This window comes from Staurois parvus, unplaced genomic scaffold (assembly GCF_062004578.1).
Source record: "Staurois parvus isolate SC_StPar_1 unplaced genomic scaffold, SC_StPar_1.0 ptg000287l, whole genome shotgun sequence".
NCBI lineage: Eukaryota > Metazoa > Chordata > Amphibia > Anura > Ranidae > Staurois > Staurois parvus.
In genome coordinates this window covers 6,740,781-6,758,754 of record NW_028318083.1, presented here as the reverse complement: position 1 = coordinate 6,758,754, position 17,974 = coordinate 6,740,781, and the positions used below count along the sequence as shown (strand labels likewise).

Here is a 17,974-nt window from a genome sequence, read left to right as displayed (position 1 = left end):
AGCAGGTAAGTATGACATGTTAGGTATTTTATCAAAAAAATTTAATAAAATTAAGCTTTAGTATCACTTTAAGCTTTTTTTCCTTTTGTTTGCACCTGGTGATCTAGCCAGTAAGTCTTATTGTTTAGAGTTAGAGTGCTGACACAAACCATGTAACACTAACAGGGGGATTACAATTGTCAGTTTTTATTTATGTACAACCTTTATCCAAAAGGAAAAAGAAAACTGTTGCTGTAACTGCTCTAAAATTGTTAGATGACGTTTGGCTTTAACTAGTTCCAAACTTTAGCTCTGCTGCACACTCTCAAAAAAACTTTATCATTGTACACTGAACGTGTGTAGCACGTCCAGTCTCTCTGCCCTGCTACTGGGACCCCTGGGACCCCCCCCAATATGCGGCTATTGTCAACTTTGATAAAATCAAAGCCAGGATTGCTGAGTACTGAGGAAGGTGTCGAGAGCTGAAGCTGTCAAAAAAAAGCAGTCTGAACCAGAGCTTATAAACAACACTGCTCAGACACGAATATAGGAATATACAAAGTAAAATAATGTCACTTTTGTATCATTCTATTCATTCATCTGCAGTTCAAAGAAATGAACTGTTAAGACAGTTAAAGCAACCTGACAAAATGTTTTTCTTTTTAGCCCCTTACTAACCCTTAGTATACTCTTTACTCTTATCAGCCCAAATTATTATTATTATTATACAGTATTTATAAAGCGCCAATAGTTCACTCAGCGCTGTACATTACAAAGGGGGACAGAACATGTGACAGAACAATACCAATACAATGCAAAACATGAGGGGATCGAGGGCCCTGCTCTTTCGAGCTTACAATCTAGGAGATAAACTCCTTATTCTCCTTCTCCCTTCAACTATTATTTTCCTACTGATTTTTTTTTTGTTTCTGTTTTTTTAAATATTAATAATTAAACTTTGTTTGTTATTATTTTTACACATTTAACAAATTTCCACATTTCCCTTTTCAAAAAGCGCAATATTGAAAAAAAAAATAATAACTTTGCGTTGCTTTTTACTTAATCATAATTTTAGTGTCATTTTAAACTGGACAAATTATAGAATAAAATGCACATTTTATCTGCAGCAATACTATTTTTTATATACTATTTTTACTGAACTTTTGCAAATAGAACAAAGGCCACGCACACCACAAAGAATGTGTGCAGTAACACTATGTAAATAAAAAAAAAGGAGGTAAAGTGTGGATTGAAAAAAATGAAAACATTATTATACAAGGCAATATCATGAAAAGAAAACCTTGTTTGTACTTAAAAAATAGACATATGTATTACCTTGTTATCTTAAAAAATGACAAAGTGATTGCTGAATAAATAGATCAATAGCAGAAATGTAAAAATTGTTCTGGTCAACAGTGGGTGAACAGGTGTAAGAGGAGAAGTGGTTATTTTGTTACTCAAGTCCATCTAAATCTTCTAGTTAATTTATTTATTACAGGTACTTATATAACACTGTCAATTTACTCAGCGCTTTACATATATATTGTACATTCACATCAGTCCCTAACCCTCAAGGGGTGTACAATCTAAGGTCCCTAACTTACATTCATACATACACATACTAGGGCCAATTTAGACAGGAACCAATTAACCTACCAGCATGTCTTTGGAGTGTGGGAGGAAACCAGAGTACCCGGAGGAAACCCACGCAGGCACAGGGAGAACATGCAAACTCCAGGCAGGTGGTGCCGTGACTGGGATTTGAACCAATGACCCTAGTGCTGCCAGGTGGAAGTGCTAACCATTTAGCCAGTGCTGCCCAGTTCATCTAAAACTACTCTCTCTCCAGACTGACAATGCCACTGTCCAATTTTTCTCCATTACTCCTCCAGTCAGAGCAGAGACAGCCCAAAACAAAAAATAAACCTAAAGCAGCAACCCCGTTTAAGGATTGGTAAACTGCAAAATCTAATTTTTTTGTTTTTGGGTCTAGCACTGCAGTAAGCAGCTCAAGTTTCTATACAGCTGATTGCTATCCAAACACTAACAAACGAAACCAGCGCTCAAATCTTCATGCAGACTAGAAGGAATTCAGAATGCCAAACGAGGAGGTGCAGCCCTTCAAAGATTGGGAAATTTGGATATTTGATGAACAAAAGCAAAAAGGGCGCACTCTCATCGTGCATTACGCGTTTCGGGAGACAAACCCCCTTCTTCAGAGCTAAAGTTTTAGCTCTGAAGAAGGGGGTTCATCTCCTGAAATGCGTCAGCCTATCCCTATTTTGGGCACAGCATTGTATTGGACTGCACAGCATTGTATTGCGGACCACCTATTCTGCTTATATTTTCCTTTGGTTTGTGAGTATATATCTATTTGATTTCACAATAAACACGTGGTGTACCACGGTAATGCACGATGAGAGTGCGCCCTTTTTGCTTTTGTTCATCACAGCTGATTGCTAGGCAAAACTCAAAGAACTATGCCAAGTGATTCACTACACCGTCCATGAACAACACTGAGGGAACCCAAGGCTCACTTACTAATGCCCATAACACATATGTCACCCTCTGACCTAATAAATGCAAAAATCTGATTTCTGTTCTTAGGACTTTCATTTTCTGTGGCTATCCCTGAGATAACTTGTTACTCCTTGTGTTTGCTATAGGTTTTTAAAGTAGTATGTAACCCTCAGCATTTTTAGATTAACGCATTGAGCAAAATAAAACCAACATTCCCCGGAAGACAAATTTGTTAAAATTCTTACACCAGCACTTGCAGTTTACAATGTTCAATGCTGCTGGTTCCAGTTGCCTCTCATTGCTGCATACATGAACGTCCGGTCTTCAAAGAAAAAGTGTTATAAGAGGACACAGCAGTCTGAAGCAGTCTATAAGTTTGGATAAGGGAGGGGGAAGAGAAAGGAGAAGCAGGAGGGTGCCTAGCCATCCTAGGCTATGGGGCTGTGTATTTCTATTGATGCACACAGTGTAGGGAGACACAACTCTAGTCTCTGCCTGGAAGGGTATCTCCATAAGATGCAGCAAGAGAAAGGAGCCACTCTGAAACAGAAAACCTGGGACAGAGATTATGCCACCATCTTAAATTGAAACACAGGCAAGGATTAAAAGCTGAAAAAGCTGCATACTCAGTAAGTGATTGATTCTACTACCAAGTTTATTGTTAACATTTTCGGTGGACCATCAGAGGTGATGTGTGGCGCAATAACCAATACAGGCCAGATTACATTTCCTATGGCAGAAAAGAAAATGAAAACAAGCATCTGGTTACTACAGACTGTAGCTCTGTGATTGGCATCATTGTGACCATCATACACCATCAAAAGCTGCAAAATATATTCAGCCTAACTTACCTGTAGTTGTAGGAACTGAACTTCTGGCTTTCTCTTAACATTATTTTGTACAGATTTAACACCTGAGTCCGACTTGAAGATGCCATTTTCAAAAAACCCTTGTGTGCTTTGTTAAAATATGAGTATCGGATCGGCAACACTTTCCTGCACAAATATAAAGAAAATATTTAAGGAAGCAGTATCTTGTTATATAAGGCTCCATGCACACTAGCGTTTTTTTTTTAGCTCCTAGAAGCTATTAATAGCATTTTTTTTTTGCTCCTAGAAGCTATTAATAGCATTTTTTTTTTTGCTCCTAGAAGCTATTAATAGCATTTTTTTTTCTCCTAGAAGCTATACAATGTTATGTGCCCATGCACGCGTTTTTGAGCTTCAGCTTCTAGGAGCAGAAAAAAAATTGTTTTTGTACAGTTTTTTTGAGCATTTTTCCAGCAGAAAAAAATCTAAACACTCCTAAATGCTACTAACAGCTTTTTTCTAGCCCTTTCCTTTTTTTCTACACGTACTGTAAAAATGATAATGAATGCTACTAAAAAATGCTATTGCCAGCTTTTTTTCATCCAGCATTTTGTGAGCTTAAAAAAAATGCTAGTATGCATGGAGCCTTAAAATTAACTAAAACAATAATAATGCACTTGGAAGTAAACATTTTGCATTAACAATTATGTACCATGTTATTATTATTATACTGGATTTATATAGCGCCGACAGTTTGCTCAGTGCTTTACATTATGGTGGGAGACAACACAGCAACAATACAATACAATACACGAGGGATTCGAGGGCCCTGCTCCTTGGAGCTTACAATCTAGGAGGGAGGCGATATTGGTACAAGGGGTAATAACTGTGGGGGATGGAGTGGTTGGAAGAGTAGAGGATTCCAGTATTAGCTGAGGGTGGGGTAGGCTTCTGTGAAGAGATGGGTTTTCAGAGTGCGCCTAAAGGTGAGCAGAGTAGGTGATAGTCTGATGGACTGGGGTAGGGAGTTCCATCAATTAAAGCAAAATGTTAGTCATCAAAGAAAAATGTTTGAAATTTAGGCAATAGCCTTTACTAGCCAGCAAAAAATTGTTGAAAAGGTGCAAGCTCATCTTTCCCGTGTCCTCAGTTACAATGACCTCCTGCCAGGCACCCTATGTCACATCCTATTGACGTAGGTGCACCACGTAGAACTTCATGTGCAAATAGCATTCAGTCTACACCAGGGATAGGCAACCTGAGAGCCGCAGGACTACAAGTTCCATCATGCCTTTGCAAGTCATAGCTGTAATTGTCAGTTTTGTAATCTTTGCAATGCCTCATGGGAAATGTAGTTCCACAACAGCTAGAGAGCCGCAGGTTGCCTACACAAATAACATGTCAGGGCGCTTACCAATGGAGCAGTGGTTACAGGGAGGGAGAGAACTCCCGTCATCACTGTGACAAAGCCACAAAGAAAATCGTCCTACTTACCAAGTTTGAAGCTGCATTACAAATAGTCAAGGTTTCTATAGATCAGAATGCAGCTTTAAGTTGGCCAACGAAGCATATTACATTTCAAACTACCTGTCAAGCGGGGGAACTGTTATTCTAATTTATATCCATGACGGAGAAGGTTTATGTAAGACTCCAAGAATAATTTACAACTTAGGACATAGCAGGAAATACTCCACATTGCACTAGCATGTCACATGTTATTCATGTAGAACGCATGTTGGAGCCTTCCAAGGCACATTTATAAAGTTGACAACGGTATTTTTTAAATGTTCCAGGGAGGTTTTCCTAAAAAAGCAAGTATACACAGTTAGCCCATTTTTTTTTATTTTTTAATGGAACCTGTACTAACACTAATTCAACACACCTCTCCATTACATTGATTTTAAAATCGGACTATAGGCAAAACTTTTTTTTTGGATAGAGTAAGGGAGGGTTATAATCCTATCAGGTATTTTTTTTGCCATTTGCAGCTCAGCGTGCATTGCTGGCATGAATGTCTACCATGTGCATGCGCAGGATCATGCCAACCCCGATGACTAATTAAAGCGGAGCTCCACCCAAAAGGGGAAGTTCCGCTTTAAGCCTTTGTCCCCTGCTCCGCATTAAGGATGGGGGGGGAGCGGGTACCCAAATTTGACAGATAACCGCTCCCACTTCCACTGCGATCGCCTAGGCCAGGGGTAGGCAACCTGCGGCTCTCTAGCTGTTGTGGAACTACATTTCCCATGTACCATTGCAAAGATTACAAAACTGACAGTTACAGCTATGACTTGCAGAGGCATGATGGAACTTGTAGTCCTGCAGCTCTCAGGTTGCCTACCCCTGGCCTAGGCGATCGGAAGCAGAAGTTGTCCTCTCTCCCTCCCTCTTCATAGTCTTCTGGGACACGTGACGGGTCCCAGAAGACTACAGGGCCATTCACAAAGCGCAGCACTTCTTGCGCATGTGCAGTGGGTACCCAGCTGTGAAGCCACAAGCAGTCACAGCCAGGTGCCCACACTGAAGATGCCGGCCTCCTGGAATACAGGACTGCCGGTGAAACAGGCTGCGGCGGGGCTCTGTGGGACCGAGGGACAGGTAAGTGGCTGTTTTTTAAGAGTCAGCAGCTACAGTTTTTGTAGCTGCTGACTTTTATTTTTTGACTGGGTGAGTGGAACTCTGCTTTAAAAGATAAGTTCACCTTTTGACCAAAAATAATAAATGACCGTTTCTTTTCAGGTAAAAAAAAATGTCCAATTATTTTTTTTGGTTGCAGAATCACTGGTGCCATGCACTACCACAGCACCGTGGTAGTTCATTAAGAACTACAAGTCAGCATCCGCAAGGGCTGTCTGTACTTGTAGTTAATTCATTTACAGAACTCTGTGAATGAATGACGCAGCCATTTGGGCGTAGCCCCACAGAGCCATGCTGTTTTCAAAAAGTTACAGCTGTCACTGTGCTTTAAGCCTTTGTCCCCGGCTCCCCATTAAGGATTGGGGGGGAGTGGGTACCCGAATTTGACAGGTACCCGCTCCCACTTCCGCTGCGATCGCCTAGGCGTTATTGAGCGCTAGGATGGGCGTATTAGACAGGCATTAATGAGCGCAAGGATGGGCATTTACACAGGCGTTAATGAGCTTTAGTATGAGCATTTTAGACAGGCAAAAACAAGCTTTAGTATGGGCATTTTGACAGGTGTTAATGAGCTTTAGTATGGGCAGTAGATTGGAGTTTTACAAGTGTTAAAAATGCTCCCCAAATGCCCTATGTGCGGCTTTGAGGCATTTTACAAGCCTTACAACTGCACCACAAACGCCTATAATTTTTACTGTTACTAACGCGCCAACCAGGGTGGATTTGATTTAAATCAAACTGATTTAAATCACGATTTAAATCCCTAGTCAGTAAGGCTTGATTTAAATCCTAGTTTTCTACATAAAGACTAATTCTTGCTGGTATAACTTTAATATGCAAGTAGATGAAGATTTTTAGAAAAACAACTTTTCATATTAGTTTTTTTATCCCCAGTTTAATAGGTTAATCATTCATATTTGGACAACTTTTCTGTTGTACTTAGGAAGGAGAAAAATAATCATTACCTTAATAATAACAATTTAAATAGATTTATTCAACTGAAACAATAACATTCCAGCATATGTTATTTGCTTAAACAAACATCCATGTTTGGTAACTAATTTGGCTAAACAAAATATATATAATTTAAGAAACTTAGACTGTCAGCCCCTTCCTCCTCACACTTAGTTTCACTTTCTTCTTGTGCAGATCTATTCCACTCCAAACAGTCAGACAAATATTGTTTCTATTCTATTCACTGAACTTCTTGAAACTTAGCACTGAAGGGGTTGATTCCGTATTCATAGGTTTGTAGAAGTTAGGATTAAGGTCTTTTTCTTAACTCTGTTCATGTTATAACATTTTTGCTGTGAAGAAGAAGCATGTGATCTCTGCTGAGTCAAATTCAGTTTTGAGAACTGCAAAAAGTAAACCAAGCATCTGTGATAATATCTTGTAGGCAGAGAAACTGCCCAATAATCTTACAAAAACCTCTGGAAGAGCATGACATTGTGAATGGATTCATGGAATTTATTTACCAAAAAAATTAAACATATACAGCCTTATTCTACATAATTAAAAAACTAATCTTTATTTCATGATGGAATAACCTTTGGATGGTAATATATTTTCTTCAAAAAGCATTTTATTAAAAAAAATCCGATTTAAATCAAAAAAATCAGATTTTTTAAAAAAAAATCATGGATTTTTATCCACCCTGGCGCCAACACTGCACCGCAAACTCCAGCCAGCGTGTTTGTGATGCATCACTAAAGACTTGAATGAGAAGCATTGAAAGGCTTCAAACTCCTCCAGACTCAACATGAGGCTTCAATATTGAAGCAACGTGACACTAACTCTTCATGTTTTGATAATGTGAACAGCAGTATCATTTGCACAGGCATTTGAGGAGCGTTAAAAACACCCCTCAAACGCCTGCTTTCAATGCCAATGTGAACTAGGCCTTAGTGATGAGCTCAGGAGCATTCAGATAAGGGTCCAAACCCACCTGGACAATCCCTCCTGTTCAAAGCCAACTACCAGCCACATGCATAGATGCCCCTTGCATACCTGCAGCTGCCAAGCAGGGAATGTCTCGGCCGCCTTTGATTGGTAGTTGGTTTTGAACAGCTTCTCGGCAGGTTAGCTCAATCGGGTTCGAAATTGTGTCTGAACACGTGAGCTGATCACTATTTACTATCGTTGATCCAGTTTTAGCACGTTTCCTTGCGATTTAGGGATCCGAGCACAGCCGTTTTTATGTCTGAGCGCATGAGCCCTAATATGGCGATAAATATTAGCTTGGGCGTTCTTCAAAGTGATTTTAAGGCCATTTTATGTTTTTTTTTAAACACCAATGAGCCATGGCTGGGTCATTCCACCCTACAGCCCATCTCTTACACCATCTGTTGGGTGAGAATGGCCCAGACTGCGCTTATTGGAGTAAAAACAGCTAGAGATTCTCATTATTATACAGGATTTATATAGCACCAACAGTTTGCTCAGTGCTTTACAATATAACGGGAGACAATACAGTTCAATACAAGAAGGTTAGGAGAGCCTGATCCTGGGAGCTTACAATCTAAGAGGGAGGGGCTGGTAGTAAAAAAAAAGGTAATAAAAAGCCGGGGGCATGAACTGATAGGAGAAATAGAAAATTCAGTTAGCTGAAGGCAGGATAGGCTTCCCTGAAGAGATAGGTTTTCGGGAATGACCTAAAAGTGGGCAGAGTAAGCAATAGTCAGATAGATTGGTGTAGAGAGCTCCAGAGGATGGGGGAGGCTCTGGAGAAGTCATGGAGATGAGATCAGAGGTCACCCAAGCTTATCTCTACTGTTGATCACTCTTTTTTTTTAATAACTATATATGTGTAAATAACATGTTCTACCAATGATGGGATTCGACCCCTGACTATAACCCGTGTTCATTATTCTAGTAAAGTCTGCAGGTAATCAGTGATTCCCCCACACATGAGAACACGAGGAGGGACTATAGAGCAGCACGTTGCCGGGTCCCCCGATCACTCACACTGCCCCTCGCTCCGAGATCACATCAGGTGAACTGTCAGCACACCATGCACTTTCACTCCTCACCGAACACCCGCACCAATCACAAGGCTCGTTGACGTCACCCGACTACGGAATCCCTACAAGGACATACATAGAGACTGTCAACAACCCGGCAAGGACGTGTAAGCCTTTCTGCACACTAGACCACAAATGTGCAAAAAACTTCCGTCTTTTGAAAATACAAATATCTCCCTTTATTAATGAGGTTTGAGCTTCGACAAAATGGCTTCTACCATAGAGTTTAGTAGAAGTCAACGAGAGGACAGCTACAGGGATGTCTATCCACAATGTTCGGCCTCTAGTAGTCGAAGGGTGTTTAGTATAGCCAATGCGTTTTTAACATTAAAATGTTTATAGTATACATGAAATGTAATAGAAAATAAATAAAATGTGTCATTTTGTGTATAGAATTGTGTTTTACGGAGTTAAGTATAGACAATACAATTTTTTTTTATTTGTGTGTCCCTTCCGGGGCGCCGTAGCTGGCTGACATGCACGTGAAGGGATGAGAGGAAGGGGCACGAGGAAGAGTAGAGAGGTTCATTCACACAGCAGTCATGAGCCTTACTTCATATCTCCCGTGAGTGTGCAGCCCCTTGTCCCCACCTACTAATCAGGATGTGTGTCTGCCTTCTACCATGGACAAGTCACTTAGGATCCCATCAAAGGAATTTATGCTTTATAGGCTGTTTAAAGGATAAGTTCACCTTTTGACCAAAAATAATAAATGCACCTTTTTGCAGGAAAAAAAATGTCCAATTATTTTTTGTTGCAGGAGCCTGGAAAGCATTGCAGTGACGATCAGCAGATCACTGGTGCCATGCAGGACTCCTGCAGACCTGTCAGTATATCTGCTTACTAATACATCCCCTACGGGCAAGCAGATACACTGGCAGCAAGAATCTATGAACTACCACAGCACTGTGGTACTTCACTGAGAACTACAAGCCAACATCCGTACTTGTAGTTCATTCATTTACAGAACTCTGTGAATGAATGACGCAGCCGTTTGGGCGGAGCCCTGCACAGCCATGCTGTTTTCAAAAAGTGACAGCTGTCTCTGTACTGCTTTCAAAGGGAGGGAGGGCATTGGGCTGTGGCTGCAGGATCGAGAACATGTTACGTGTTCCACCCTAAAAACGGGTGGAACGCACAACATGTTCCGAAGGTGGACTTATCCTTTAAAGCCGAGCTCCAGGAATAGCAAAAATCCCCCTTTGTGGTGGGGCCGTCCGCGCACTGCAAGGCCCTTTTTATATGGGTGGCTGAGCATGGTATTGGGCCTCATTCACACAGGTGCTACAACATACGCCTGTGCGAGGGTCTGGTTTGCCCCTACAGGGATGCATAGTTGTTCTGCATCCCAACTGACATGAATGGAACTGCCGGCACAAAACGCAGCAGCTGATCCAGCTTGACAGCCGTGCAGGTATACGGCAACAAAACACACATTGGAGCAGATTTACTAAAACTGGTGCACTCAGAATCTGGTGCAGCCATGCATGGTAGCCAATCAACTCCTAACTTCAGTCTGTTCAATGAAGGTTTGACAACAAAACCTGGAAACTGATTGGCTACTATACAGAGCTGCACCACGTTTAGTAAATCTCCCCCTAATGCAGGCCATACATGGTTTAAATCCAGAACGATTTATAGTCCGAAAATCGAAACGTCATTCGTTCTGTATTCCGATGGTGCCACCAATGATTTCGAAAATCGGTCGTTTTTCTCGAATTTTCCAGCATACCCGATAAAAGAAATGGGGAGGAACCCTGAAAATCGGCCGATGCCATTGCCCCACTAACAGAGCGAAAATCGGCTGATTTTTCTTAGGTCTGATTTTCGTATGAAAATCATTCGGAATTCGAACCATGTATGGCCTGCATTAGTTTGCGCTCAGATGTCACATTGGGAGCAGCAGCTGTGACACGAATGGGACTGCCTGCATGGGGACGCACAAAACACCTGTTTGCGCAAGTGCAGCCTTTGTACAAATGAATTCTGTAGTACACTTGTGTGAACGAGGCCTTAAAGTGTAACTGAAGGCAAAACCTTTTTTTTTTTAGTTTTTGGACATAATAGAGATGAGGTATAACATCTGTCAGTTGTTATTGCCGTCTGACCACCCGTCAGGGAGAGTCACCCTCTTTATTTGTCCTGTTTATCATTATCATTGAAAGTAAAAGAAAATCACAAATTTTGGGCTGTCCCCAGAAGAGTAATAGTGGGGAAATCTTCCAGTGGGGACACTGATTCTGGTGACCTGGGGGTGCCCAAGGAATTCCCTTAATCTCTAAGGATTTTCTTTCAATTTTTGTTTGGCTGTGGGACAGGAAGTGAAGGGAAATATCCCCAATAGGACACAGATGGCAAAAAAAAATGTGACGGGTTATAACCCTCCCTTACACTATCCCAAATGAAGAAAAAAAAGGTTTTGCCTATAGTTCTACTGTAAAGCGGTCTTGCTGCCTTATAGAAAAATAAATTAATAGTTGGGAGCTATAAATACTGCAGCTGATGGCTTTAATAAAAGGACACTTAGCTGTCCAAAGATCCAGCACCGTCCCAAGCCTGGTTCTTCATTGGTCTTTGGGTTCTCAGCACAAGCATGTTTATGCAGGCCATAGACGGTTCGTTTATCGGCCGAATTTTCAGCCGAAAAGCGAAACATTGGTCGTTGTATTGCCACCAATGATTACGAAAATTGGCCGTTTTACGTAAATTTTCCAGCATGACCGATAAAAGAAATGAGGAGGAACCGTGAAAATCAGCCGATGATATTGCTGCTCTAACGGTGCAAATATCGGCCGATTATTCTTTCGGACAAAAATGTGTCCGATAAATGAACCGTCTATGGCCTGCATAAGTGTGGGAAGCTGACTTTGACTCCTTGCGGCTTCCCACTTTGCATGAATGGTTCCTCAGCCAGCTGGGACCTGTGACATGTCCCAAAAGACTGCAGGTGGGGAACTTTGTCTGGGCGATCCGACTGATGTAAAGGGGGTACCTACCAAAACTAGGTACCTGCTCCCCCCTAAAAAATAAAAATATCCAAAATTAATGGGGGGGGGGGGGACACATAAAGTGCAACTTCCCTTTTAGGGGGAAGGTCTACTTTAACGGCTACCAACCTAAAAACTACTATACAGTCAGAGGGCCTGTAAACATACCACGGCTGCAATGCTTTGTGTTGCGGCAAATGCAGTGCAGCTTGTGTTGACAGGTGGTACCGCCTATCAAAAACACCCATTCAGGTCAATATGACCTTGTAGTTGCGGCAAGTAAATCTCTTTCAAATTGCTATTTGTCAAAGAAAAACAAAGCCTGACTATTCCTAGCCTGCCCCTTTGATTACCCACTTGCCCTCCAGAGAATTTATCCCCCTTCTCGACCAGGCCATTTTTTGTGATACGGCGCTGCATTACTTTGACAATTGCACGGTCATGCAACTCTGCAGCCAAATGTAATTTACGTCCTTTTTTCCCATGAATAGAGCTTTCTTTAGGTGATATTTGATCGCCTGTGCGTTTTTTTTATTTTTTGCATTATAAAGAGAGAAAAAAACAGTATTGTTGACTTTTTGCCATGAAACATGTCCAGTAAAAATTTACAGTCATAAATTTAGGTCAAAATGTATTCTGCTACTTGTCTTTGCGAAACAAAAATCCCAATACGTGCAAATGAATTGGTTTACGTGAAAGTTATAGCGTTTACAAATGGCGGTATATATACTGGAATCTTTAATTTTTATTTTTTACTAATAATGGCGGCGATCAACAACTTATAGTGGGACTGCGGCAGGCATTCTGACACTGGGGGGAACTGACTTGGTGTCACTGACATCCCCAGTGACACCAATATAGTGATCAATGCTAATAAAAAACAGAGGCACTGTACTAATGGCACTGGGCAGGAAGGGGTTAACATGTGGGGCGATCAAAGGGTTAACTGTGTGCTGTGTGTGTGTTTTACTGTGTGCAGTGTGTTGTGTTTTACTAGGGTGGCACGCTGTTTTGTATCTTCTGCTGTGCGAGAGATACAAAACAGCATGTCCATGTTGACAGGAGAGAAACCTGTGTACTGTTTTACATTATGTGCTGTGTGTGTACTTCACTGTAAGCACACTGCTTTGTAGGGCTCTGCTATGCAGAGCCCTACAAAGTAGTGTGCAGGAGCTGACAGGGGAGAGAACTGTATTGCTTATATACAGTTGTCTCCCCCCCCGTGTCGGTGTTACTCAGCGATCACCGGGTGCTGACGAGTAATCACCCACTGGGACACGGTGATTGACAGCCGATGTCATGAATGGCGGCATGGCAGGGCGTGCATGCCCCCTACCCGGAACTGCATAATCACATATATATATATATACATATATATGTGATTTTGCCCATCCGTGCCGCCCTGTAACAGTATTTCTGCTATAGGGCGAACAGCAAGGGGTTAAAGTGGTAGTAAAATCTCCCTGCAAGACAATGGGGTCAATTCACTAAAAGATAAACAACGCATGGATTTTTGAGTTAAAATAACTCATGTGGTATTTATCTCAAAAGTAGTCAATTCACAAAAAAATGTATTATCTACCGATTGCGATAAATATTTAGGTTTTGCAAAATTTATCACTTAAATTCAGTGTTATTTTTGAAGCGTTGTTTTTTTTGCATTTTTTTTTTAACATGCTAACACTGCCCCAGATGAAAGTAGTTCTGTAAATAAATGCACACAGAAATAAATGTTGTGAAACTGTGAACACATTCTAATGTGCCTTTCTTCATAGAATGCTCTTCATATGGAAAATGTTACAGTTTATTTTTATTCCTGAGCCAAGGGCAGAACATTTCCACACTGATACATTGTATACTTTTAATTTACTGGCCAGTGCAGAGTTCTCTTCAGTGTGGATTCACATACAAGTATGTGCGGTGAGAATTGAAGCTCTGTTTTCACAGCTAATTGATGAAGTAGTTGTTCAGCAGTTCAAGTCAGGTTTAGATCAGGATCAAGTCAGAATTTTATCCTGTTTGCAATGAAAGTCAATGAACCTGAATTTGCACCTGAGCCGGACCGCACTGCTCAGAAAACTGACAGGACTTTTTTTTTCAATTTGCATTGAATCTGCACTCTGGTTGCACTGCATATATACAGGCACAATAGCAAGCTATGTTATTTCGCATATCATGCGAATTGGATGCGGTTCAAAACGCTAAATACCGACTGCCTACTGCTAGCTGATATATAACGATTGTGTGTCTTCTTTAGTAAATTGACTTTTTATGATTTATCCCTTTTTTTTTTGCTGTATTTACCTCACATTCGATATTTTACTTTAATGAATTGACTCTTGTATTATCTCATTATCTCACGCAATATTTTGCATGCAGAATCAAATGCACTACATACTAGCACATTTTGAAAGACTTACTTCAAAACAATGCCCTCCAGCTGCGCACTGTTACCTCTATCAGGTCTTCCATCTTCACCCAGTCTACTTTCCGGGTTTGCGTGCTTTGGCCATTTTAATGGCTGAGCTGTGATGGCGTCACTCCCATGCATGCACACAGAGCCCTGAAGAGAAGGCATGAGTATGCCGTCCCTTCAGAGTGCATGCGCCAGTGACATGATCGGCTGCAGAGACAGTGAATATCTGCTAAATGATGGATGTTTAGGAGATATTTCTTGTACCTACAGGTAAGTTTTATTATAAGCCTCCCTGTAGGTCCAAGTGGTGTTTACTACTGCTTTAACTGGATTTCAGCTCTTTCAATCATAGAGGTTCAGGATTACATGTAGGTGTTACCTAGGGTGGTCTACTTGCAAACTCAGCCTGCCTAGGACTGCCCACTATGCCAGACTAACATCCACCTATCAAGGCAAATTGATATTTCCATAACATTTTCCAAGAGCCAGCCTACTGCACATATTGGGGTGAGCGTGTTTGGGAAGAGCATTGAGGCAGGGTGTTGTGATATTGTACTTACCTGTCCCACCACCAGCAACACCAGTGGGTTGAAAAAAAAAAATCAACTTGATTCCCCCATCCAAACAGTCGATGTGGATGGGGGAATCCTCCCCACCGAAGTATTGTGTTCTGACAGAAGGGAGAATTCCCCATTATCAGAACACACTGATCAGAGTGTAGAAAATATGACAGCCTGGTCGATTGCAGACCCAACCTGCCCATGCATGGGTCAAAATTTAGGCTAGTCCCTGCTGAACTTAACAGGTTTTTAAAGCGCAGTTCCACTCACTCTGTTAAAAAAATAAAAGTCAGCAGCTACAAAAACTGTAGCTGCTGACTTTTAAAAAACAGCCACTTACCTGTCCCTCGGTCCTGCGGTGCCCCCGCCGCAGCCCGTTTCACCGGCTGTCCTGTATTCCAGGCGCCGGCATCTTCAGTGTGGGCACCCGGCTGTGACAGCTTGTGGCTTCAAGCGCTGCACTTCCTGAATGGCCCCGTCGTCTTCTGGGACCTGTCATGTGTCCCACAAGACTTCAGGGAGGAGGACAACTTCCGTTTCTGATCGCCTAGGCAATTGCAGTGGAAGTGGGAGCGCGTACCTTTCAAATTCGGGTACCCATTCCCCCCCCTCCCCAAAGGTGCCAATCCTTAATGGGGAGTGGGGAACCAATCCTTAAAGCGGAACTTCCCCTTTTGGGTGGAACGCCGCTTTAAATAACGACTTTTTATTTTGTTGCAAGGTTTTCACTGTAGACATACTTGTTGTGGCTCAGCAACTGATGGCAGCAGCCATGTTTCTCTCATGTTTATTTTTTTTTTTAGTTTAATTTGGGCGGTGTGCTAACAGTTGTTTTCCAGTAAGTGTGTGCACATGTGAAAGTAGAAGAACATGCAGGTACAAACTTACAGAGGGCAACAAACATTGTAAAATATTCTAATACAATGTTTAATGCTTGAACTTTGTGGTTCATTTTATTGTTTGTTATAATTTGTTTATAAAAATGTTTATATATCTTGCGAGCCAAATCAGATAACCACCCTAATGCACAAAACTGGACAAAATATCCTTAATATAATTGGATCGCAAACACCCAACACATAACTACCACTGTGTATAACTTATATCACCATAATGTGTTGCGCTCCTTAATACTTATGATCGCTTATCCATGCCCAATACAAATGATCATGCATAGACAAGTGAAAAAATAACCAAACATACATTAAATCCTTTGACCAAAATACATATATAATAATCTCTTAATTTACTTAAAAAACTAAATAATTCATAATATTAATATATATCCGTGATTATAAAATTGCTAAATCAATAATACATCATTTTTAGTGAAAAAAATATAAATCTCAAAAATAAATATACATATATACTTAATTAATATTGTGTAGAAACAGTGTCCCGTAAAACATAAAAATAGTGACTTAGTGCTTTAATTAATCTTCAATCCGTGATTGCATTTGAATCCGTGACTGTTTGTGAATCCTCCCATTAGTGCAGATGTAAGCTCACCTCCTTATCTGCCTACAATTAGGCTATATGCGCTTTTGGTTCACCTCCTATGGAACCTGCTTGATAAAGACTCTTTCCTTTTTAGATAGTGGATATCCTTTATCACTGATTTTCCCCTCTGGGATTGATCCCTCCTCACGAGGACATAAGCCCTCTATACTCTCCTCTCCATACGTCTCTCCACATATAGGGAAAAAATTCCGAACATAGTGTTTTATCCTTTTAAAATATAGCTTTATTATCTCCAAGTAATACACTCACATGTGCTGTGATCAATATAAGGCATTTCAAATGTAAACCGAATCTTCCGCTGACCGTTTGAAGCATGCACCCGCCGTCTGGCAAACAATCTGACTCCCTCCGAGTGACCGAGTGTTATAATTTGTTTACCATTGTTCAATATTATTTGTTTAATTTCGTAAATTATCTTAATATTTAGTAAGAAAAAAAGATACTTTTCTTTGTGTCATAGCAAAACAGTACCATAAACCATGCAGAGCTTTTTCATAAATTTAGTTTATATTGTACGCATTTCAAGGCTAATTCATTAAAAAAAAATATTGCAGAGGTATTGCCATCTGTGCAACTGCATGTACTGTAAATATGTTCTGTTGGGCAAAATCAAATAGTATTAGGCCTTTTTCTGTCCAGGTCGAAGGTTCTTCATTCATACACAATAGAAAGAATCAGGAAAATACTGCTTTATGGACACTAGATGGAGCCAAGGATCATAGGGAATAAATACCTATGTACAATGATCATCAGCTTCATCTAGTGGCCAAAATTGGTACTTTCCTGATTCATCCTATGAATAACATTCCACTTGGGGAGAAATGTTAGCTGTATAACATTTAATTTATTATCCCCAGTCATACAGAACAAATGTACATGCAGTTTCACAGGATGAATAGCTCTACATTTAAAAAAAAAACATATACAACCCTTAGTTTATTTTCTTACCACCAATTTGCACCTTTCTCACTGTATGGCAATAAGAAAAACAGAGTTTACTTGGAGATGCCTGGATTTAAGTTATTTGTTTTATATTTTCAGAAGATGTCCGGGAGTCAGTAGGTCTATCCTGACAAGCATCTATCGGCCTCATTGGATGTGGCATCCAAGAAAGGAAGGCAAACAGTCAGGTAACCTTACATTTTTAAATTGAAATATGTATATATTGTTAAGGGGTGTCTTCATCCTGTTTACATTTTACTTGTTTCTATCAGTAATAAAATCTTGTACGGTGTTATCCCTTGATTATTGTAGAAAGTTTGAAGCTTAAGTGATACACCCGTTATTGACTAGCTTATGTTATTAGGGAAGTTAGCTTTCAAGACCCAGTAGGTTCCTTCTTCAGACTTTGGATCTGAAATCCATATGATAATACACAGAGGTACAAACGCTTTGTAAGGATATTTCATAAACAGCAAACTTACTTCTAGCTGTCTTTTAGAGTATACACAAATTATCCTTTCAAATCCATTTCCATGATGGAGTTGACAAAACAATTCCTATTTGCGTTGTAAAAAGTTAGCAT

General features: G+C 40.6%; 2 protein-coding genes across 4 annotated transcripts in view; one reads left to right on the top strand and one right to left on the bottom strand.

The window, feature by feature from the left end:
• Window positions 1–9,077, bottom strand: part of LYRM4 (LYR motif containing 4) — a 193,477-nt gene extending 184,400 nt beyond the window's left edge. Inside the window, exons 1-2 of one of the 2 annotated variants that reach the window (XM_089682203.1) lie at window positions 8,975–9,077; window positions 3,351–3,494 (exon numbers count right to left, since the gene is read on the bottom strand). In XM_089682203.1, the coding sequence (XP_089538329.1) occupies window positions 3,351–3,436 (86 nt within the window). In that variant the 5' untranslated portion in view covers window positions 3,437–3,494; window positions 8,975–9,077. Of the gene's footprint in view, window positions 1–3,350; window positions 3,495–8,909 lie in introns of both variants that reach the window. The other variant, XM_089682202.1, reaches the window with a different exon arrangement.
• A 344-nt stretch (window positions 9,078–9,421) lies between these two features.
• The window catches only part of FARS2 (phenylalanyl-tRNA synthetase 2, mitochondrial), a 537,715-nt gene continuing 529,162 nt past the window's right edge, over window positions 9,422–17,974 (top strand). For both annotated transcript variants that reach the window (XM_089682201.1, XM_089682200.1), the window contains exons 1-2: window positions 9,422–9,530; window positions 17,491–17,579. In XM_089682201.1, the coding sequence (XP_089538327.1) occupies window positions 9,508–9,530; window positions 17,491–17,579 (112 nt within the window). In that variant the 5' untranslated portion in view covers window positions 9,422–9,507. The remainder of the gene's footprint in view (window positions 9,531–17,490; window positions 17,580–17,974) is intronic.